Below are 23,799 nucleotides of genomic sequence, written 5' to 3' on the forward strand. Positions count from 1 at the left end.
GATTAAAAAAAAGATCAGTCATGATTGAATAGCGGAGCAGACTCGATGGGCCAGATGGCCTAATTCTGCTCCCTTCCCTTATGGTCTTATGGTCTTATCACCATGGAGTGAAGCGATGCAAAATGGAAATAGTGAGAATAGGGTAATATTTTTGGACCCAGTTGGGTGGTCATGATGTGTCACCCAGGGACTTTCCTGAGGCCTCAGTTTATCACTAGTTACCAAAAGATGACTTTGTATCTAATTTGCTGATGGCACTAAGGCAAGTGACAGAGTGAGGAGGAAATGGAAATTTGCAAAGGGATGTTGATGAGTTACGTGAATAGGCAAGACTGGCAGATGGAATTCAGTCCAGCCAAGTGTACTAGACCCAAAGAAGGTGATCAGAGATGGGAAGGGAGATCATAAGAAGTTTTGGATATCCACCGGAATTGATCACAAAGACATATGAAATGTAGACCTTCAGTGGAATTCCTACTTTGTTCCTACATGATGGTGATGGACATTCCCACCTGCTTTAAAAGAGCCTCAATCAAAAAGGTGCCCAAGAAGAGCAGGATGAGCTGTCTCAATGACTATTGCCCGGTAGTACTCACATCTAATGTGATGAAATGCTTTGAGAGGTTAAGTCATAGTAATGTAAACATGGACCAAAAATGACAACAAAGCAGTAGAACATAGAAATCTACAGCACATTACAGGCCCTTCAGCCCACAATGTTGTGCCGACCACGTAACCTACTCTCGAAGCTCCCTAACACATTAGCCCTCTATTTTTCTAAGCTCACTTACCTATCTCAGAGTCTCTCAAACGGTCCTATTGTATCCGCCTCTACTTACATTGCTGGCAGTGCATTCCATACACCCATCACTCTCTGTGTGAAAAACTTAACTCTGACATCCCCTACTTCCAAGCACCTTAAAACTATGCCCCCTCATGTTAGCCATTTCAGCCTTGGGGGGAAATAGCCACTGGGTATCCGTATCCACATGATCAATGCTTCATTAAATATTTTTAAGCTTGTTAGCCATGGTACACACTGGACAATTTACAGTGTGGTAGTGACAAACCAACCTCTCCAAGACAAAAAAAAGCTCACTTGAAAGTCCGCCCAAAAAGAGAGCGTCTCCCACACATGTAGGAGGTCCAGTCAATTATCTCGAGGTGAATTGGCCACATGCACACTTGCCACATTCTTGCAATTGATCTGACATGGTTTAGGACATGGCTGGAATCAACTCCTGCCTAAGCAAGGACTCACAATTTACCTAATGCCACTACAGGTGTCTGGTGGATGCAATCTAATTGGTTTTCCATTCAGCCTCAGACCTCCTGGACAACAGCAATATCTACGTGTATCAATCTGCTGTTATTGATTACAGCTTAGCTTTCAATAGAATCATCTCCTCAGTACTGATCAATAAGCTTGCAATCCTAGGCTGCTGTACCTCCCTCTGCAACTGGATCCTTTACTTCCTCATGGAGAACACAGTCAGTGCAGATCAGTTGCTGGCTGACAGCTAGCGTTGGTGCACCTCAAGGATGCATGCTTAAGCACATTGCTCTTATCTCTACACTTGTCACTGTGCCATGGTACCGTTGAAGCATCATCTGTAAGTTTGTCAGTGGCACAACTGTTGGCAGAATCGCAGGTGATGACGAGGAGGCATACTGCAATGAGACAGATGACCATAAGAGATAGGTACAGAATTGGGCCATTCAGCCCCTCGAGTCGGCTCTACCATTCCATCATGGCTGGTTTATTATCCCTCTCAGTCCCATTCCCAGTAACCTTTAACACCCTGACAAAGCAGAAACCTACCAACCTCTGCTTTAAATATTCTCAATGATTTGGCTTCCACAGCTATTTGTGGGAAGGAATTGCACAGATTCACCACCCTCTGGCTAAAGTAATTCATCCTCATCTCTATTCTAAAAGGATGTCCCTCTATTCTGAGGCCTTTGGTTCTAGACTCACCCACTATAGGAACCATCCTCTCCACATCCACCCTTTCTAGACCATTCAATATTTGACAGGTTTCATTAAGATCCCCCCTCATTCTTCTGAACTCCAGTGAGTACAAGCCCGGAACCATCAAATGCTGTACAGATGTAAACCCTTTCATTCCCAGAATGATTCTCGTGAACCTCCTCTGGACCTCCTCCAATGCCAGTGTATCTTTTGTAAGAGAGGGAGCCCAAAGCTCCTCACAGTACTCCAAGTGCAGTCTGACCAATGTCTTATAAATCCTCAGCATGACATCCTTGCTCTTATATTCTAGTCCTCTTGAAATGAACGCTAGCATTGCATTTGCCTTCCGACTCAATCAGCAAGTTAACTTTTAGGGAATCTTGCACAAGGTCTACCAAGTCCCTTTACACCTGATTTTTGAATTTTCTTCTTGCTTAGAAAATAATCTGTGCCTTCATACCTTCTTTCAAAGTGTACCACCATACACTTTCCTACACTGTATTCCATCAGCCAACCCTTTGCCTTTTGTCTCAATCTGTTTAGATTCTTCTGTGGTCTCCCTTTTTTCTCAACACTACCTGCCTCTCCACCAATCTTTGGGTATTATCTGCAAACTTGGCCACAAAGCCATCAATCCATTATCCAGATCATTAACATGTAACCTGTGAAGAAGCGGTCCCAACACCAACCCCTGCGGAGCACCGTTAGTCACCAACAGCCAACCAGAAAAGGCCCCTTTTATTCTCACTGTTTGCTTCTTGCCAGTCAGCCAATCTTCTGTCCATGCTAGTATGGCTCTTACCTTGTTAAGCAGCCTCATTTGCTTGTCAAAGGCCTTCTGAAAATACAAGAAAACAATATCCGTTGACCCTCCTTTGTCTATCTTGTGTGTTTCGCCTATTTTACTGTGTGCCTCCAAGTACCTTGAAACCTTGTCCTGAATAATGGATTCTAACATCTTCTCATCCACAGCAGTCAGGCTAACTGGCCTATAATTTTCTTTTTCCTGCCCCCCTCCCTTCTTAAAGAGTGGAGTGACATTTGCAATTTTCCAGTCCTCCAGAACCATTCCAGAATCTAGTGATTTTTTGAAAGATCATTACTTATGTCTCTGCAATTTCTTCAGCTACCTCTTATAAAACACTATGGTATAGACCATTTGATCCAGGTGACTTAGCTATCTTTAGACCTTTCAGTTTCCTAAGCACCTTCTTTTAATTGATAGCAACTACATTCAGTTCTTCCATCGACACTTGAATTTCTGGCATACTGCTAATGTCTTCCACAGTGAAGACTGATGCAAAATACTTATTAAGTTCATTTGCCATTTCTTTGATCCCCAATACTATTTCTCAAGCCTCATTTCCAGCAATCCGATATCTACTCTCACTGCTCATATATTTTATACTGTATATATATCTGGTAAAACTTTTGTATCGTTATTTTATTGACTAGCTTTCCTCATAGCTTTCCTTTTCTCTCTTGATGGCTTTTTTTGGTTGCCTTCTGTTGGATTTTAAAAGCTTCCTAATCCTCAAACTTCCCACCCATTTTTGCTATACTATATGCATTCTCTTTTGCTTTTATGCTGTTTTTGACTTTGCTTTTCCAACCACAGTTGCCTCATCCTCCCTTTAGAATACTTCTTAATCTTTGAGATTCATCTATCTTGTGCCTTCCAAATTGCTCCCAGAAACCCCAGCCATTGCTGCTCTGCCATTATCCCTGATAGAGTTCCTTTCCATTCAATTTTGGCCAGCTTCTCTCTCATGCCTCCATAATTCCCTTTACTCCACTGATACATCTGACTTTATCTTCTCCCTCTCAAACTGTAAGGTGAATTATGTCATATTATGATCACTGCCTCCAAGGGTTCCTTTACCTAAAGCTCACTAACAAATCTGGTTCATTACACAACACCAGTTCAGAATTGCATTTCCCCTAGTGGGCTCAACCACAGGCTGCTCTAGAAAGCCACCTCATAGGCATTCTACCAATTCGCTCTTGGGATCCAGCATCAACCTGATTTTCCCAGTCTGTCTGCCTTTTGAGACCCCCCCCCACCCCCAATGACTATCGCAACATGCCTTTTCTACCTCCTATTGTAATTTGTATCCCACATTCTAGCTACTGTTCGGAGGCCTGTATATAGTTTCCATCAGGGTCTTTTTATCCTTGCAGTTTTTAAACTCAACCTACAAGGATTCTACATCTTTCAATCCTATCTCACCTATTTGTAAGGATTTGGTTTCATTTTTTACCAACAGAGCCACTCACTCCCTCTGCTTATCTCTCTGTCTTTTCAATACAATGTGTATCCTTGGATGTTAAGCTCCCAACTATGATCCTCTTTCAGAGACAACTCTGGTGCCCACAATGTCGTACCTCTAACTGCACTACAAGATAATCTACTTTATTCCGTATTCTGTGTGCATTCAAATATAACACCTTCAGTCCTTTTTCATTGCCCTTTTCGATTTTGTTACCCATGTTCAACTCATTGCACTGACTGCAACTTTGCCCCATCATCTGCCTGTCCCTCATCACACTCCCACTGCACACCACATCTACTTGTATACCAACGGCCCTATCACTCTGGTCCCCATACCCCTATCAAATTAATTTAAACCCTCTCTCAACAGTTTTAGCAAACCTGCCCACAAAGATATTTGTCACCCTCGGGTTCAGGTGTAACCCGTCCTTTTTGTACAGGGCATAACTTCTCCCGAAGAGATCCCAATGATCCAGAAATCTGAAACATTGCCCCCTGCACTAAATCATCAGCCATGCATTTATCTGCCAAATCATCCTATTCCTACCCTTACTGATATGAGGCACAGTGAAGTGTCAGAACAACAAGCTTACTCTCAAAGTCAGTAAGACTGAGGAATTGATTGTGGACTTCAGGAAATGGAAACTGGGAGAATACTTTGCTGATCTCATTGACGAGTCTGCAGTGGAAAAGGTGAACAGCTACTTGTTCATGGGTGTCAGCATCTCAGAAGATGTATCATGGGTACAACATAGAGATGCAATTACAAAGAAAGCACGCTAGTGTCTATCGTTCATTAGGAGTGTGAAGAGATTTGATATGTTATCTAAAAATGTACCTAGAAAGCACTCTGATTGGTTGCATCACTGTCTGGTATGAAGGCCCCGATGCACAGGATTGGAAAAAGCTCCAGAAGGTTATGCCAGACATTCAGTCTCTCTACCACAAATTCACCATGGCTGCAGGATGTATCACCTACTGGATGCTAACTCTGAAACTTGTATCCTGAACCATCTGGAATGTTGCGGACAATAGATGCCTAAGAACATCATTAGCTCCAAGTGCACAGGACACTACACACTATCCTGGCTTGGAAATGTTATTGATCCTTCATAACCACAGGTGAAAATCTCAAAAACCCTGCTCGCCCTTTAGGAGTATTCTTACAACATGGAGTGCAGTAGTTCAAGAAAGCAGCTCACACTGGCTAAAATGTGGGATGTCATTGGATTATCTCCTCCCCTTTACTGAGTCAAAGAGAACCTGGATTCTCTTTGAAAAAAGGTCTTTTATCCCATACATTTCTAAATCTTTTCACACAGATTCTGTTTGACCTCTGCTACCAACATTTTCTTTCTCACATTGTGGCCTTTAGAAGTTAAACTAGAACCATTTAATTTTTTTAGTTGGAGGTGGCAAGGAAGGAAGTTCCTGTCAACGAATACAGATAATGTAACTCTCTGGGCTTTGGGCTTTGCCAGTCTGAGTGTCTTGTATATTTTTGGTTGTTTTGATGGTCATCAAGTAAAGAGAAACTATATTCTGAGAACATCTTTGAGAAAATGGACTGAGCAAGTTCTATTGTTGTCAGGGGAACTGGACAATCTTGACGAAGATTTTGAACTTTCTGGTGCTCATTTCTAATATCCTCCACAATACACTATTTGATGCAAAATTCATCCATATTTAAGAGATTTCCCTCTGAGATTGGTGCAGGCTTGAGTCCTCTGATGTTGAATTTGTGTTCTAATCAGGCGGGGGATGCCAAAAAACTGCACTAAGTAAGTGTGACTTACTGGCTGTGTTGTGGGTAGGAGGTAGGAAGAGTTTAACAGTCAAATATTTATTAACCGTGCTGGGCAAAGAGGCATGAAGACAAAATGGGAAGTAATTAGTTTTGCTGGAATTGAGGATTAAAATGTGTTGAATTTTAATATGGTTTAACATGCAAGTATTAAAGGCTGCAATAAATTTAAGGTGGTTTCAGAACTTTGCTGACAATAAATGTGGAAAAATAGCTGAAATGCAACTTAAAGTGCATGGTTTAAGTTCTAAATCTGCAATTAAAAACAGGCAGGTACTAAATGTTTTTAGGCTTTTCGCTATAAATTTTAGTTATTTCATGCAGGTTCTGTTTCTGGGACAGATGGTGCAATGGTAATCTTGAGTCTTGGATGTGGAGTTTCCATGGTGGGGTTTGCCATACCTGGCACTATGCACCCGGCCCAGTTTGAACTTTTAATTAAGTTAGTGGAGCATGAAACATGTGATGGCTTCTCTGTTGTATTTGAAATTGAAGCTCATATGCAGAAAAACTTCATTAATGCACTAAAGTTGAATCAGGCAGCAAAGTTAAAGGGCATGACTGCAGCCATGTTTCCTTCTCCCAAAGCAGCTGAATGACTTAAAACACTATCAATGTTTTTTTCCTGAAAGCATTTTATCAGGCAAATAGTCTTGTATTAAGTGCCTTTTGCAACTTGGAGTATTCCAAAGAATTTATAGACACGGTTGTAGCGTAGTGTTGTAATGTGAGCATTATTAAAAGTAAGTTAGTACTAATTAGGATAATTTGGGGGGTCGGGGTTTACTTCCATTCTTTTTACTTCCGGTGTGCTTTGTATATGGTGTTCCTGCCATGCCATACGGGTTGCAAAAGCCTCTGTATATACATATTGGCTTTGATGATCGAGATAAAGTTGTTTCTTTGGGCATGAAGTTGTCGAGTGTGCCTTTTTCAAAGTAGAAGTTACCACATATTTTTGGCGATGAGGTGAACTGGTTTTGTGGACGTGGTGGCACGTTTCGAACGGGAGCAGCAGCGCCAATAAGGGGCCTCATGTTTGGATGGCTACGTTTGGGACTATCGTTGATTTTGTGGAGGTAATGGAGGACTGGCAGGAATCTGAGGAAAGGTTGGGACACTTTTTCTGTGCTGATGGAATTACTGAGGAGGCTTTAGGCTTCTGAGTGTGTATGGGGCAAAGACTTACAAGCTAATAAGGAATTTAGCCACACTGCGGAAACCGGGGGACATTCCATATGATAAACTGGTCAAGCTCGTGCAGAACCACTACAATCCAAAACCTTCTGTGATAATCCAATGGTGTAAGTTTCACAGCTGTTTCAGGAAGCCAGGTCAGTCTGTGGCCAATTTTGTGGCCGAGCTTCGGCAGCTGTCAGAGCATTGTGATTTCGGAGCGGTGTTGGGTGACATGCTCCGTGATAGATTGGTATGCGGCATTAATAATGACGGCATACAACACTGCCTGTTAGGGAATCCCCACCACTGACTTTCAAGAAAGCCTTAGAGATTGCCCAATGCATGGAGATGGCTGCTAATAAAAGAAAGGACATGGGGGGTCGCATTTGGTGGCAGTGCACCAAGTCAGGAGGGAGACTGCTAAACAAGCAAGGCGGGCAGAATGTTTCCAGTGTGGAGGGGACGCACTATGCAAATGATTGCAAATTCAAAGATGCTGTCTGCATGCTTGTCGCAAAAAGGGACATTTAGCTAAAAAGAGCAGAAGTTGATAGGGTAAGATTAAGCCTGGGCAGGGGAAGCTCAACAGGGTCAGGCAGCCACGCACCATCTAGAAGAAGCAGATGGAGAGGCAGCGTGTGCCTACAACGTGTTTGCAGTGGAAACAGATGAGGAATCACCTGAACCATATTATGCCACAGCCACAGGGGAAAGGACATTAAGTTTGAGATTGATTCAGGGGCTACTGCATCAATCATTAGTGAGGAGACCTACAGGAGGACATGGGGGTCCAACCTGCCTCCCATTAGACCGTCAAAGCTCAAACTTAGGACCTATACGGGGCAGCCCATACCTCATTTAGGGGTGTTATGTGTGGACATTTCAGCCGGGGGTCAGAAGGCTGAAGCCAGACTAGTGATAGCTAAGGGCAGGGGGCCCAGTCTTTTGGGTTGCGATTGGCTTCGCAAAATCCGGCTAGACTGGCATGAAATTAAGTATGTGCACACGACGGAGAACATTCTGCATCGGTATAGTGGAGTTTTCAGGGACGAGCTGGGCACGTTGAAGGGTGTGACAGTGAAACTCCATGTCGACCCTGAGGCTACACCATGTTTTTTTAAGCCCAGGTCGGTGCCCTATGCCATGAAAGGCAAAGTCGAGGAGGAACTGGAACATTTACAGAGGCTGGGCATTATTGAGCCTGTCCAGTTTTCAAGGTGGGCGGCTCCCATTGTTCCAGTTTTGAAGGCAGACAAAATGGTGAGAATACGTGGGAATTATAAGCTTACTGTAAATCAGGTCTCTAGGCTGGAGGAGTACCCGTTGCCACGGGTGGATGACCTGTTTGCGACCCTGTCGGGGGTAAGCTGTTCACAAAGCTGGACGTGAACCACGCTTACCAACAGCTGCTGCTCGACGAGGATTCAAAGGAGTACGTCACAATTAATACGCTCAAGGGATTATTCAAGTAAAATCGCCTGGTGTTTGGAGTGGCTTCCAGCCCTGCCATTTTCCAAAGGACATTGGACACTTCGCTGCAGGGGATTCCGCACGGAGCAGTGTACCTTGATGATATTTTGATCACAGAGGTGGAGCATCCGGCTAGTTTAGAACGGGTGCTGAAGAGGCTCTCAGACACAGGGCTGCGGTTGAAGCGCAGAAAATGTGTGTTCCTGGCATCGAGTGTGACTTACCTGGGACACAAGATCACAGCTGAGGGGCTTTGCCCTGTGGAGGACAAAGTGAGAGCTATTAAAGAGGCCCCAAGCCCCAAAACCGTCACTGAACTCAGATCATTTTTGGGCATGGTGAATTATTATGGCAAGTTTCTTCCTGACCTCTCAAGGGTATAAGCTGCTTCAGAATGACACTAAGTGGCAGTGGCGTGAAGAGCAGGAGAAAGCTTTCAAGGAAGTGAAAGAATTCCTCCACTCAGCGATGCTGCTTGTTCACTATGACCCAGACAAGGAGATCACCCTTGCATGCGATGCCTCACCCTATGGAGTCAGGGCAGTTCTCTCACATGTAATGGAGGACGCTCAGAGAAGCCTATTGGTTTTGCTTCACGTACCCTGACAGCTGCTGAGAAGGGATATTCACAGCTAGACAAAGAAGGTCTGGCCATTGATTTTGCAGTCAAACGCTTTCATCAGTACCTTTATGGACGCATATTTACAATTTATATGGACCATAAACCACTGATGAAAGTGAGACTAGCTGCATCCCACCGCTAGCCTCAGCCAGGATACAGCATTGGGCTCTTACATTGTCAGCCTACCAGTACACTATAGTGTACAGAGCGGGTGAGGATAATGCAAACGCTGATGCACTGAGTCGACTACCTTTACCTGAGACACCTGTTACTACACATGTGCCTCCAGAGACTGTGTTTTCATTGGAGAGGCTGTCAGAGACACCTGTAAGGGCAACCCAGATCAAGCAGTGGACAGAGAGGGACCCAGTCCTGTCCCAGGTCAAGACTTTTCTTTTACAAGGTTGGCCCAGAGTCGTGGAAGGAGAGGGACTGAGGCCTTATGCCAAACGCAAGACAGAACTCAGTCTGCAGGATGGCTGCATTTTCCGGGGCGCGAGGGTCATTGTGTCTCCCACTGGCTGTTCACAGATTGTGGAGGAAATTCATGAGGTCACCCAGGGGTGTCTCGAAAGAAAAGCCTTGCACGATCCTACATTTGGTGGCCAAGAATGGATCAGGATCTGGAGAACAAAGTAAAATCATGCACGCAATGTCAGACTTATCAGAATATGCCACCACCAGCTCCTTTGCACCCATGGGAGTGGTCAGACCACCCCTGGTCTAAGCTACATTTAGACTTTGCTGGCCCTTTTATGGGGCAGATGTTTCTTGTAATGGTAGATGCGCATTCTGAATGGATTGAAGCTCACATCACGAACAACATCGCAGCCCCTTCAACCACAGACAAACTCAGGCAAGTGTTTGCAGTCCACGGATTACCTGACACTCTGGTCACTGATAATGGCCCGACATTCACCAGTGAGCTGTCCAGTGAGTTCATGCAGCAGAATGGCATTCATCACATTCGGACGGCCCCTTTCCACCCAGCCTCAAATGGTTTGGCTGAGTGGGCTGTTCAGATAGTGAAGGAAGGCCTAAAGCCGATGGCATTTCCTGTTTAAATACCGCCTCACGCCACAGGCTACGACTGCCCGCACTCCAGCAGAGATGCTGATGGGGTGTAGGCCCAAGTCAAGATTGGACCTGCTGCGCCTGGACATGAAGGCAAAAGTGAGACAGACTGGTGGAAGCATGTCCACCAGTGACTTTGCCAGAGGGTGAGACGCTGGCAGAAGGGTCGGGGTCCCCTGAAGAGGATGGATATTCTCACACAGACACACAGACCCCTCTCATGCCCCCAACACCAGACCCACCCAAAACACCATCACCAGTGGTGCCTTCTGGGTCACCGCGGGTAGTGCGCAGATTACGGCGCACTTGTAAACCCCCTGACAGACTGAATCTTTGATGGGACAGATTTTTGTTGTTGTTGTTGTTAGATTGAATGTTGAATCTGACATGTTTTCCAGATGTTTTGTATTGATAAACTGTTGCTGAGATACTAGTATAAGTTTTCAGGGGTACGCAAGTTAATAACACCACTATTTTTGTTTCCTAGTTTTTTTACGTTTGGGGAATGTTGGATTTTAAAGGGGGGGAAGTGTTGTAATGTGAGCATTATCAAAAGTAAGTTAGTACTAATTAGGATAATGTTTTTTTTTACTTCCATTCTTTTTACTTCTGGTGTGCTTTGTATATGGTGTTCCTGCCATGCCGTACGGGTCGTGAAAGCCTCTGTATATACATATCAGCTTTGATGTTTGAGATAAAGTTGTTTCTTTGGGCATGAAGTTGTCGAGTGTGCCTTTTTCAAAGTAGAAGTTACCACACGTAGGGAGTGGAGTAGCCAGTTTCACAGTAAGCTTCAATGAACAGCAATGTGATAATCAGAGATTACTTTGACAGAAGGACAAATTGTGATGAGTATTCCTCAGCTTTTTGAATAGTGTGATGGGATCTTTTGCAGCCATCTGGGAGAAGTGGCCTCGGTTTAATGTTTCACCCAGTGGATGACACCACCAAAGATGCACCACTATTTGCAGAATGGCACTAGGATGACAACCCAGATTTTCTGCTGAGGTCTCTTCACTGAATATAGGTGCAACTTACATGGAGTTGTTGGCCTCCTGTAGTAAATACTTTTCACATTATTTTGTATCCCACCACCCCTATAAATATTATTGCAATGAACAGCAGCTCGATTGACTTATCCCGCTGTTTCATGAGGCCAAGGTACAACTCCAGCTAACTTGACTATCCGTGCAGTGATGTAATTAAAACCAAAAGCTTGTTGCATCTACACATGCCAGCACACATCTGTTTAAGGACTACTTGAGCACTTTCTCCAGGAAATGTAGCTAGTCATTTTATCCTTTATTCTTTTAACAATTCTTTAACCCCTTCCAATATAAATCTGACCTAGTTGCCTTAGAAACATAGGGCTATGTTAAGATCCTTGGGGAGTGAGAGGTTAATTAAAACCAATACTCTTGGCAAAATCTGGAAAGTATTGTAAAGTTCTGTTTTCAGTTATTGGAGCTGGGAGAATGCATTTTTCCGCTACCTCCTTTGTTGCAGGGTCTTTCTCTAAAAGCTCTCAACCAGCACTACAACCAGAGGTTTGCAAGTGATGATTGTCCTTCCCCAAATAGTCATTCGCACTTACAAATATAATCACTGAAACTTGCAGGGTTTTTGGTTATGGATATAATACGTTTTGGGCAATAAATAAAATGAGTCTCTTGACATCTGCATATAAACTGCTTTTCAAGCCTAGTGGTCCTGCATGGCACCGTTGATTTGCTTTTCTCTAATTCTGAATTTGGCAATTATGCTTAAAGCTGTTTAACTGTTCACTACCCTGTTGTTGGTTTAGAATACATGGAAGGGCAATTTAGAGTTGCCACTACAGCCAATTTAGAGTTGATTTCTTCTGGAGTGATTTACATATTCACTTATTTCACTAATTAGTTTTCACTATCAAACAAACAAAAAGAAAGAGGAAAACTCTATCCCACAAAGTTCAAAGTGAATTTATTATCAAAGTATGTATATGTTACTCTATACTACCTTAAGATTTATTTTCTTGCATGCAGGCGGTTAGAGAAAAAGTGAAGAGCAATAGGATTCTTTATGAAAAATTATACATAAACGAAGACTGACAAACAACCAATGCATCAGGCCTCAGGCTGAAATGAGAAATGTCTTCACTTGTAGTAATGAGTCTGGAGAATGGCAAAGGCTCAGTAAAGGATTTAATTTGAAACTGAGGTTCATACATTATTAGATAGTGGAGGAATGAAGAAATATGGGTTTAGAGCTGGAAATGAAGGATAGAGTAGGATAATGTAATGGGTTACTGATGACATATATTGTTCATAGTAGAAACTGTTCTACATAATTCACAAACATTGTCATTGAGTTTTTGTGTTCTCTTTAAGAGCTGGCGTCTAACATATGATGTTAGTGTAAGGCGACTACTTTTGGTTTTGTTCATAACGGAAATAAAGAGTTGCAGTTTCTGTTAAGCACATAAACAACTCTCGCATGTTCTGTTCACAAAATCCTACATTGGTGACCCAGATGCTGCCTGACGTTTCCAGAATTGCTCAATGACATGTCAACCAACGTAGTAACTTTGATACTGCTGGAGTTTTGGGAGCAGCACGTAATCGTGTGGTTTGCACAGACGGAAGCCCAATTTGTGCTGCAAGAAATCACCATGGTCAATACCAAATTTCACTACATTGTAGCATCGTTAAGTAGTTCCACTGCAGCCAAAGTGGTGTGTTTACTAGAAGACTCACCAGCCCACTCTGAAAACTCACCTATTACAGATGTTTAGACTGTCAGAGCCTAAGTGTGCCCAACAGTTGCTCTCCTTGCCTGGCCCTGGGGACACTAGGCCTTCAGAACTAATAGACCACGTACTATCTCTCCTGGGCAAGCACCATCCATCAAGTGTGCTCAGCCTTCGCTAGTACACCGATGAATGTTTATAGGGGGCTTGCTAAAATGGTCGATAGTCTACACTCAACCAGGCAGAGATGCTCTGTTTCTCTTCCTTTCCTTGGCTCAATAAGCCCCATTAGAAAAGCCTCCAGCGTACTTACACCCACAGCTCCAAACCAGATAATGCTGGGTTTATGTTTTTACCATGCACACTTCGACATGAACACCATAGATTCCAGCTGCCGTGATCATCTATTGTTCGTTACAGACTCCCTTTCAGGGTGAAGCTTCCTGTGATACACAGGCGCTTGATTGTGCTGCCAACATCACCCATGGATTGTAATGCTGAGAGTGGCGGACCCTCACTGGAGGCCACCACCAGCAGAAGGATCCAAACATATGGGACATGATGAGTTACAATGCTTGAGTGGACAACACCACAGGTGAGACTTTGTCTTCACTTAAGCTGCTAGACCTCTGCTTGGTGCAGATTTCCTGTGCACGAATGCAAAGGACTGTATCCTGTTAAGTTCCCCACAATGACTCTGTTGCATGCATCGACATGTGAATTCACTCGCCTGCTGGGCAAATTCCCAAACCTCGCCAAGCCCACATTTCACTGCAGTCACAAAGCATGGGGTCGAGCACACACTTCCACAACTGGTTCACCGGTCCACGCCCGTGCATGTAGGCTGGACTCAAAAGCTGAGTTTGCTAATGTGGAAATGCTTGGCATTGTACACAGGTCGAATAGTCCTTGGGCTTTACCCAAACACATGGTCCCTAAGCCCGATAGTGTTTGCTGTCCGTGCAGTGGTTACCACCATCTTAACAAGGCCACCACACTGATTGTTGTCTGCTACCACATATGCAAGACTTCTCGGCACATTTAGCCAGAAAGATATTTTTTTCTAAAATGGATTTAGTCAGGAACTATCATCAGATGCCTCTGTGCACTGAGGACATTCCCAAAACTTCTGTTATAACCCCATTTGGCTTATTTGAGTTTGTGCACATGCTGTTTGGGCTGAAAAATGCAGCACAGACTTTCCAGCGGCTAATGAACTCTGTTGAAACACTTAGATTTTCTTTTTGTTTACTTGGAAGATATACTTGTCACCAGCGCATCCAAAACCAAACACTTACCACATGTCTGCACACTCTTCAAGCACTTAAGCCAACGTGGACTGATTATTAACCCCACTGAATCCCAGTTCAGGTTGGCTACTATTGACTTTCTAAGCCATTGCATCTCTGCAGAAGGTACAATACCCTTGCCATCAAAAGTTGCTGCTGTTATGGACTTTGCACGGCAAGAATTTTTAAGTATGGTGAATTTCTATCACTTTTTCATTCCATGAGCTGCTAAACTTATGGTCTCCTTGTATAGTGCCCTTAAATGCAGTGCCCATTATCGCATGCTTGAGTGGTCAGTGGGCATGACCAGTGCATTTGAAGACACCAGATAAGCTCTTTTGAACGCGACCCTACTGGCGCACACACTCCTCAATGCACCTATAGCCATCACTACTGACACGTGGACAATGCTGTGGGTGCTGTGCGTGAACAGTTGGTTGGAGGTGTGCCTTCTTCAGCCATCAGATCCCCCCACCCCAGGAGGAAGTACAGCATGTTTCACCGCGAGCTTCTTGATCTCTATCTGGCTATGCTCCATTTTCATTGTCTACGGGATGATCAGGGTTTCAAGGCGTTCTCTGACCACAAACCCCTTGTGCACACAATGGCGAAAGCGTCAGACCCTTGCAGCAATGACGCCTGGCCTACGTTTCAGAATTCATGACTGTCATACAGCATGTTGAAGGGAAAAATAATGCTGGTGGCCTCTCATGGCCCGCCATCAATGCCATACACACCGACGTTGGCTATGCCGGCATGGCAGCCAACCAAGCCGCTGACCCAGAGGTCCAGGTTTACCGGACAGCACTCACGGGCTGATGTCAGGTTCGGGGATGCAAGAGTTTCTCTCCTGTGCAATGTCTCAAACGGTAGCCTTTGCCCCATTGTGTCTGCAAAATGAAGGCAAACTCCATTGCATCCAGGTGGGAAGGCTTCAAAGAAACCAGTTGCTTTTAAGATTGTGTGGCACGGCCTTAGGAAAGACTTGTGAGACCGGAGTGCAGCCTGTTTTGTGTGTCAGCGGGTGAAAATTTCCTGTCACCTTTGGGCACCATCAGCACTATTCAAGGTCCCTGAGCAACGGCCTGACCACATCAATGTGGACCTAGTTAGTCCTGTTTCCACCCCACCCCTCCTGCAATTTCACACATTTCCTTACCATTGTGGACTGTGCCACCAGGTGGCCAGAAGTTGTCCTCTGGCATTGACCACAGCTGTGGGTGTGGCTCATGTGTTCATTAATACCCGGATCGCTTGGTTTGGCACGCCATCTGATACTTCTTCCTACCACGACCGCGGTCCCCAATTCACGTCGGATCCCTGGGCCACGATGGCCCAAAACGTCGGTGTCAGAGGTAAGTTTTTCACACAGAGAGTGGCGGGTGCATGCCATGCACTGCCAGCAACAGTGGTAGAAGCGGATACAATAGGGTCTTTTAAGAGACTCTTAATTAAATACATGGAGCTTAGTAAAATAGAAGGCTATGTGATAGGGAAATTCCAGGCGGCTTCTGGAGTAGGTTACATGGTCGGCACAACATTGTGGGCTGAAGGGCCTGTAATATGCTGTAGATTCCGTGTTTCTGTGCTAAACTGCATCACACCATGACATATCACCCACGGACCAATGGGCTGCTCTGAGGCCATCCTGACGGACAAGTGTTGACACAGTTGTCTCCCATGGGTCCTACGGGTGCTCATAACAGCTCCAAAAGAGGACCTGCAGTCCTCTGCGGCTGAGTTGATGTACAGGCAGCTGCTACGGGCGACTTTATTCCTGACGTCACGAACCTCCTCAGTAAATTCAATAATTTTACACCTATTGCTACTTCCCATCATGGCACACCGCACCCCTGGGTTCCAGTTGACCTACCTTGTTCGTTTTTGTCCACTGTGCTGCCGATAAACACCCCCTTAAGCCCCCTTACGATTGCTTGTTCAGCATTTTAGAACAGGGTGAAAACACCCTACACAGGCCCCCATGTAGGGTAGGAAGGTTAAGCCTGAATGTATTACTTTGGATACTTTAAGTTGGCCATCCAAGACCTGGATGGTTTCACTATCGTATCCCCTGTACCACGACAGGTCCATGACAGTCGATATTTTGCATTGAGGCCCTTCATCAGAACTCGTGAATCCTGGTGAAAGATCTCGCACTGAGACATCGACTCTTTATTTCTCTCCATAGGTGTCGCTGGACCCACTGTGTCTTGCTCAAGATTTCTAGCATCTGCAGAATCCCTTCCTTTCATTCTGTTCTCAAAACTACACAAAAAAGGGGGTGAAGCTCTTTAAGACAGTGTGGAATAGATCCACAAGATCCTCGTTGATGGGGATTTGAGTAGGCTGCGGGCCAAATCATATAAAAGGAGCCACAAAACAAGAAGATATTGTCAGATAACTCTCACTCTCCCAGACTTAGCCAGGTGGATGGTTTTATGTGTTCCAAGCCATTCAAAGACTTGTAAGATGCCTTAAAGAAAATTTGTGTTCTTTTCTTTAAAATGATATATTCTAAAATTAAAATTGCAAGCTGCTTTGTTTTATCTTTTTTGAAATAATAAACTATGCTTAATAGTCCTAAATTACCAAATACTTGATATATGAGGGATGATTGATAAGTTTGTGGCCTAAGGTAAAGGAGTCAATTTTAGAAAACCTTGCACATTTATTTTTCAACATAGTCCCCTCCTACATTTACACACTTAGTCCAGCAGTCGTGGAGCATACGGATCCCTTCATTGTAGAAGTCAGCATCTTGGACCTCCAGAAAGTGGTCCACAACAGGGGTGATTGCTAAGTTCGTGGCCTAAGTAGAAGGAGTTAAGTTATTAACTTCAAAATTTCTGCATAATCACTCAAAGAGTTGAACTGCACGTGCATGTAACGAGGGCTGTATAACTCATCTCTTTCTACCTTTTCTGAAAATCTTTTAGGAGTCACAAATAGTGGTACAGTGGTACAGCTGCTGCATTCAATCCTGACCTCTTCCATCTGTGGGTATTTTGTACGTCTGGGCACTGACCGTATTGGGTTCCACCAGGGTGCTGTAGCTCCCTGACACACACCAGAGTCATAGAGTAGTACAGCCAGCACAGGGACAGGCTCTTTTACCAAACTAATCCACGGTGGCCATCCAGCTAGTCCCATTTGCCACATTTAGCCCATGTCCCTCCAAACCCCATGTTGTATCCAGATGTCTTAAATGTTCTTGTATCTGCCTCCGCCACTTCTTCTGGCACCAGCATTTGCGTTAATAAGTTGCCCCTCAACTCCCTTTTGAGATTTTTTCAAATTTCACCATAATAATATGCCCTCAATCTTTCATTTCCCTTCGTTGGGAAAAAGACTGTGTCAGTCTAGCTAAGCCCTGGGTGATTTTATACATCTCTATAAAGTTACCCTTCAGTGTCCAGTGTTCCAAGTAGAGTCCTCACCTGCTCAACTTCTCCATATCACACAGGCCCTCAAGTCTTGGCAGCAGCCTTGGAAATCACCTTTGCACTCTTCCCAGTTTAATGATATCTTTCTTATAACTGGATGACCAAAGCTGTAACCAATATTTCAAGTGTGAATTGGCTTCTACTGACCTGCCACAGATGCCAATTTAAATGCTTCCTCAGTGAGGAGAGGGGGCAAAACAATCATAGGGGAGGGTAAACAAATACACTCAAAAACATATACAGTTGTACCGTGGAGAGCATTCTGACAGGCTGCATCACTGTCTGGTATGGAGGGGCTACTGCACAGGACCAAAAGAAGCTGCAGAAGGTTGTAAATATAGTCAGCTCTATCTTGGGTACTTGCCTACAAAGTACCCAGGACATCTTTAGGGAGCGGTGTCTCAGAAAAGCAGTGTCCATTAATAAGGACCTCCAGCCCCCAGGGCATGCCCTTTTCTCACTGTTACCATCAGGAAGGAGGTACAGAAGCCTGAAGGCACACACTCAGCAATTCAGGAACAGCTTCTTCCTCTCTGCCATCCGATTCCTAAATGGACATTGAATCTTTGGATACTAGCTCACTTCTTTTTAATATACAGCATTTCTGTTTTTGCACGTTTTTTAAAAATTTATTCAATATATGTAATTGATTTATTTGCTTATTATTATGTTTCTCTGCTAAATTACGTATTGCATTGAACTGCTGCTGCTAAGTTAACAAATTTCACGTCACATGCCGGTGATAATAAACCTGATTCTGATTCTGAAATAAGTCTCTGAGCTATAGCAAAAGCAGAGGGTGGACTGATGTGTTTCTTCTGTTGGAGGCTGGCATCTACCTGATGGAACAAATGGACCTTATTACAGTGAAAACAACAGAATCACAAATTTTTGTTTTGTATGGTAATTACAGCAAAGGCCTCTATTTTTGTCAGTGTTCCACAATACCAGTTATCTCCTCCAAAAAACAAGTTGCTTGAGGAACTTAGTGGTTTAGGCAACGTCTGTGGATGGAAATAGGCAGTTAGTGTTTGGAGTCGTGATGAAGGGCTCGACCCAAAATATCGACTGCTCATTTCCCTCTATAGATGCTGCCTAACCTGCTGAGTTCCTCCAGCAGTTTGTTTCTTCTTGTTCCAGATTCAAACATCTATAGTCCAGTTATCTCTATGTCTAAAATGGCACTGAGATCTTTTTCTATGCTGTGTGCTGATGATATTTTAAGTTCTTTATTTGCTTGTCTGTTCTCTTACGTATGTTTTTCCTGCAGGAGCTCTGTCAGTGTCGCCCCGTGGACGGAAACTGTTCGTGCTGCAAGGAATGCATGCTTTGCTTGGGGACCCTGTGGGACGAGTGCTGCGACTGTGTGGGTGAGTCATCTTTTGTCCTCAGGCATTTGTTAGTTTAATCTCTGTGACGCTGATTGTTAAACTGCAATTGTAAAGAACAAGAAAAGTACAATGTACTATTATCTGGGTTGTGTTTTTATTGGAATAATTGCAGCTTGCTTAAGTTTAGTTTGGCATTCCCCATATTGGATTTAGAGTTTAAAATTTCGCTGTACTAACTGTTAACTTGGCTTTAGTGACATTCTACTGTTAATCTTATGAGTTTGGCAATTATAGACAATAGATATAGGTGCAGGAGTAGGCCATTCGGCCCTTCGAGCCAGTACCGCCATTCACTGTGATCATGGCTGATCATCCACAATCAGTATCCAGTTCCTGCCTTATCCCCATAATCTTTGATTCTGCTATCTTTAAGAGCTCTATCCATCTCTTTCTTGAAAGCATCCAGAGACTTGGCCTCCACAGCCTTCTGGGGCAGAGCATTCCACATATCCACCACCCTATGGGTGAAAAAAATTTTCCTCAACTCCATTCTAAATGGTCTACCCCTTATTCTTAAACTGTGGCCTCTGGTTCTGGACTCACCCATCAGTGGGTACATGCTTCCTGCCTCCAGCGTGTCCAATCCCTTAATAATCTTATATGTTTCAATAAGATCCCCTCTCAGCCTTCTAAATTCCAGAGTATACAAGCCCAGTCGCTCCAATCTTTCGACATATGACAGTCCCGCCATCCTGGGAATTAACCTTGTGAACCTATGCTGCACTCCCTCAATAGCAAGAATGTCTTCCTCAAATTTGGAGACCAAAACTGCACACAATACTCCAGGTGTGGTCTCACCAGGGCCCTGTACAACTGCAGAAGGACCTCTTTGCGCTTATACTCAATTCCCCTTGTTATGAAGGCCAGCATGCCAGTAGCTTTTTTCACTGCCTGCTGTACCTGCATGCTTGCCTTCAGTGACTGATGTACAAGAACACCTAGATCTCATTGTACTTCCCCTTTTCCTAATTTGACTCCATTTAGATAATAATCTTCCTTCCTGTTCTTACCACCAAAGTAGATAACCTCACATTTATCCACATTAAACTGCATCTGCCATGCATCCGCCCACTCTTCCAGCCTGTCCAAGTCACCCTGCATTCTCATAACATCCTCCTCACATTTCACACTGCCACCCAGCTTTGTGTCATTTGCAAATTTGCTAATGTTACTTTTAATTCCTTCATCGAAACCATATGCAATTAAACAACTTAGCTTTATAATTAATTTGACTAAAGGGTTAATAAAGAAAAAGCAAAAAGAAAAGGCCCTATTTTAATGAAACAGTCTAATGTGCACAAGTTGGAGCTCACGGTTTCCCTTTTGCTGATCCTTCATCGATTTCCCTGGGCTTCGTCAAATCCCGGCCCCACTCCAAGTCCACTCCTATGATCTCTCCTGTCCAGCGTCTTCTCTCTCCATCTCCCACGGAACAAAAGACCCAGGTCACCTCAGTGTCAGGCACACAGCACGAAAACACACTCTCTTCATTGGATGGCTCACATTCCAAAACACCCATTATCTCTAACCACAGCCCAAACACTACTTCTACAGAAAGACCATTACATTAGCAGTGAAACCTTTCCTAGGGTGTTACATATAGATTATATATTATACCAAAACTGGAATTTTAAAATGTGCATGATATTGCAAAAGTTAATACTTGGGTAACACTTCCAAATATTGTATAATTCTACACAGTGGATTCTGGTTAATTGGGACACATCAGGACCGGTACGTTTTGGCCCAATTAAGTGGCTCTCCAATTAGCCGAAGTTTGATGGAAATAGGGATAAAAAAGACAAACTGCCAACTGAGAACCAATTCATGTCCTTAAATGAAATACGGAACAAATTAGAACACTACCAAGACCTATACAGTGCTATAAAACTGTGTATTAGTTCCTAATACTTATCAACAGAGGAATTCATCTGCTGTATTCTTATAATTGACTGTAAATGGACTAACATCAGCATGGACACCTCCTGCAGGTAATGGACTGCCTTCATACACTACTTTAGACAACTGCATCCTCCAAATCTTCATTTTCATTGTAATATCTTTAAATCTTTGTAATTTCTAACTTGTTGAAGTAGTGGAATTGTTTCATTTTCTCTTCTGGGCCTTTCTGGCATCTCCAAGTCTGAATGCTTGATACTGCAGTGAGCAAAACCATTCCCAATTTTCTTACTGTTTCTCACCAACTATCTGTGCCAAAACGCACTGCTTTTTGAACACAAACATACACAGTGACACTATTTTAGAACTCTGCTCTAAGCACAGTGTAGTGTCTAGCGGCCAAATGACTGACACTAGTTAGAAACTAGCAACAGTCTCTTCCTCCAACTAAGTGGCCCCTGTCCCAATAAATGGCTGCCCCAATTAACCAGTGGCCCAATTAACAGGAATCCACTGTATTTGGAAAGGAAAGTTCTGGTGCATTTACAGGTAAAAGAAAGAAGGACATGTACAAGGACGTTTGTTAGTTCAGGGCATCCCAATGTTTTGCACCTATTAAAGTATTCTAGAGGATACTTTAGAGTATTTCAATGTACTCCAAAGAGTTCTTTCCATCCAGTTCAGTCTCTAGCTTACAGGGCAGTCACTTTCCCACTTTCTCTGTGTACTGTTCTCCCCATACTTTCATCAACTCTGCAGATTCTACCTCTGACCTACACAGCCAGGGGCAATTTACCGTTTCCTTGTTCACCTACCAACCTTTGATGTGAGAGGAAACCTGAGCACTTGGGGGTACCTGTCCAGTTACAGTGGGGGCGTGGAGTGCGCACACACCGAGTGCCAGATGCCAGGATCGAAGCTGAGATGCTCGAAGCGGTGGCAGCAGCTCTATGAGCTGTGCCTCTCTGCCACAAATCACAAGTGAAAATTGTTGTACCAGTTTTGCAGCCTTGCTTCAAGGAAATTCAGGACGTTGGGGCTGGCTGTCCTGTGCCTTGAACTAAGATCTGAGGTTTATGTAGCGGGGAAGGCAGATGTGTAGTTCCACGTGGACATGGTAGGCTGAGAGGCCTGTTTCCGTGTTGCATGATTCTGTGACCCTACAGCCGCCTTTCTGGTAATAGAGGGATGCAGCATGAACAGGCCTCACTGACTATCAAGCACCTATTTATACCAATTCCAAAGTTCAAAGTACATTTATTATCAAAGTGTGTATACATTATACAGCTCTGAGATTCGTCTTCTTGCAGACAACCACAAAAAAAAGAAACCCAAAAGAACCCACTTTAAAAAAGAGACTGTCCAACACTCATTGTGCGGGGGTGGGGGGGGGGAAACAAATCATGCAAACAATAAACGCAAGGAAATAGCATTCTAAACTGAAGTCCACAAAGAGAATCTGCCCACAGACCTTAGTTCATGCAGAGCCGAATTAAACTTCTTGGAGCAGTGAGTCTTCCCCTCGCCTGGGACCCCGTCTCCCTGACCTTTTCAATCTGGCTTGGCGCATAAGTTGTCCAAACATTGGGTTCAGTTGCTTCAATATGCTCTGGGGCCTGGACCCCGCCGCCCTGATAGCACCTTGTACCCAAGCCTATTCTCCTCAACCCCTGACCTTCCCCCTCCATTCCTCAGGTTCTGCCATTCGCTTACACTCGGGGCATCTTACAGTGTCCATTTCACCTCCCAAGCCAACATCTTTGCCCATCACAAGGAGAACGTGCAACCTCCACACAACCAGCACCAGAGGTCAGGATTGAAGTGGGTCTCTGAAGGTGTGAGGTATCTCATGGAAGGTTACATTTCTAACTGTGTAGGATTTTGTGCTTACATTATTGCGGGGGGAGGGCAACTTGGAGTTCTGGGAAAGACTGTTACCTAAGGACCAATATCTGACACAACAATGAGCGAATTTTGATTTCTTTGCAAAATTCAGCAGTGTTGTGTCTGCAAATAAGCATTCTATTTTCACTTACTTTGCAAATTACTGAGATATCTTTGTTATTTATAAATCCTGATTCCTGCAATGTTTGAGCAGAAGGTAACAAATCACGCACAGTTGGTGATCTGGTGTGCAAGGAATTTAACTCTTAAATTAAGCTATTTGATGCTCTTACATTGTTAAAGGGGATGGGATTTGAAACTGAGAGAAAAGAGAGGGTAAATAGAGGGGCTTTGTCAAAGACCTTGGAACAGTTACTTTTTGTCTTTTGCAATTTAACTATTTTTCTCATTCGCTCTTCAGAGACTATCTGTGTGTGTCCAATGTCCACCACAGTATAAGCATTTATACGTGTTAACTTGTATATTCAGAAGGGTTTAATAAGTGCAGAAGTTCTTCTTAACAAGGACCTAACTCCTCATTGGGATTGGTTTATTATTGTCACATATACTGACAAACTATGAAAAACTTGTCTGCAGAATAACAAATAGCAACTTGTGAGAAAAACCAAGCCCTAAAAATATTATTAAAATGTGCAACAAGTCAGGCTTCATCCTTTGAGAGGTAAAGCTTTACATCCCTGTTGGATGGCCTTTCATCATCAGAATTATTTTAAAATGTGGTTTTGAGGATAATATTAGAACCAATTAGAAT

General features: G+C 43.8%; 1 protein-coding gene across 1 annotated transcript in view; it reads left to right on the forward strand.

The window, feature by feature from the left end:
- twsg1a (twisted gastrulation BMP signaling modulator 1a) overlaps window positions 1-23,799 on the forward strand; it is a 55,593-nt gene that overhangs the window by 27,967 nt on the left and 3,827 nt on the right. Inside the window, exon 3 of the mRNA XM_063040707.1 lies at window positions 19,124-19,223. Coding sequence (XP_062896777.1) covers window positions 19,124-19,223 — 100 coding nt within the window. The remainder of the gene's footprint in view (window positions 1-19,123; window positions 19,224-23,799) is intronic.

This window comes from Mobula hypostoma, chromosome 1, assembly GCF_963921235.1.
Source record: "Mobula hypostoma chromosome 1, sMobHyp1.1, whole genome shotgun sequence".
Classification (NCBI taxonomy): Eukaryota; Metazoa; Chordata; class Chondrichthyes; order Myliobatiformes; family Myliobatidae; genus Mobula; species Mobula hypostoma.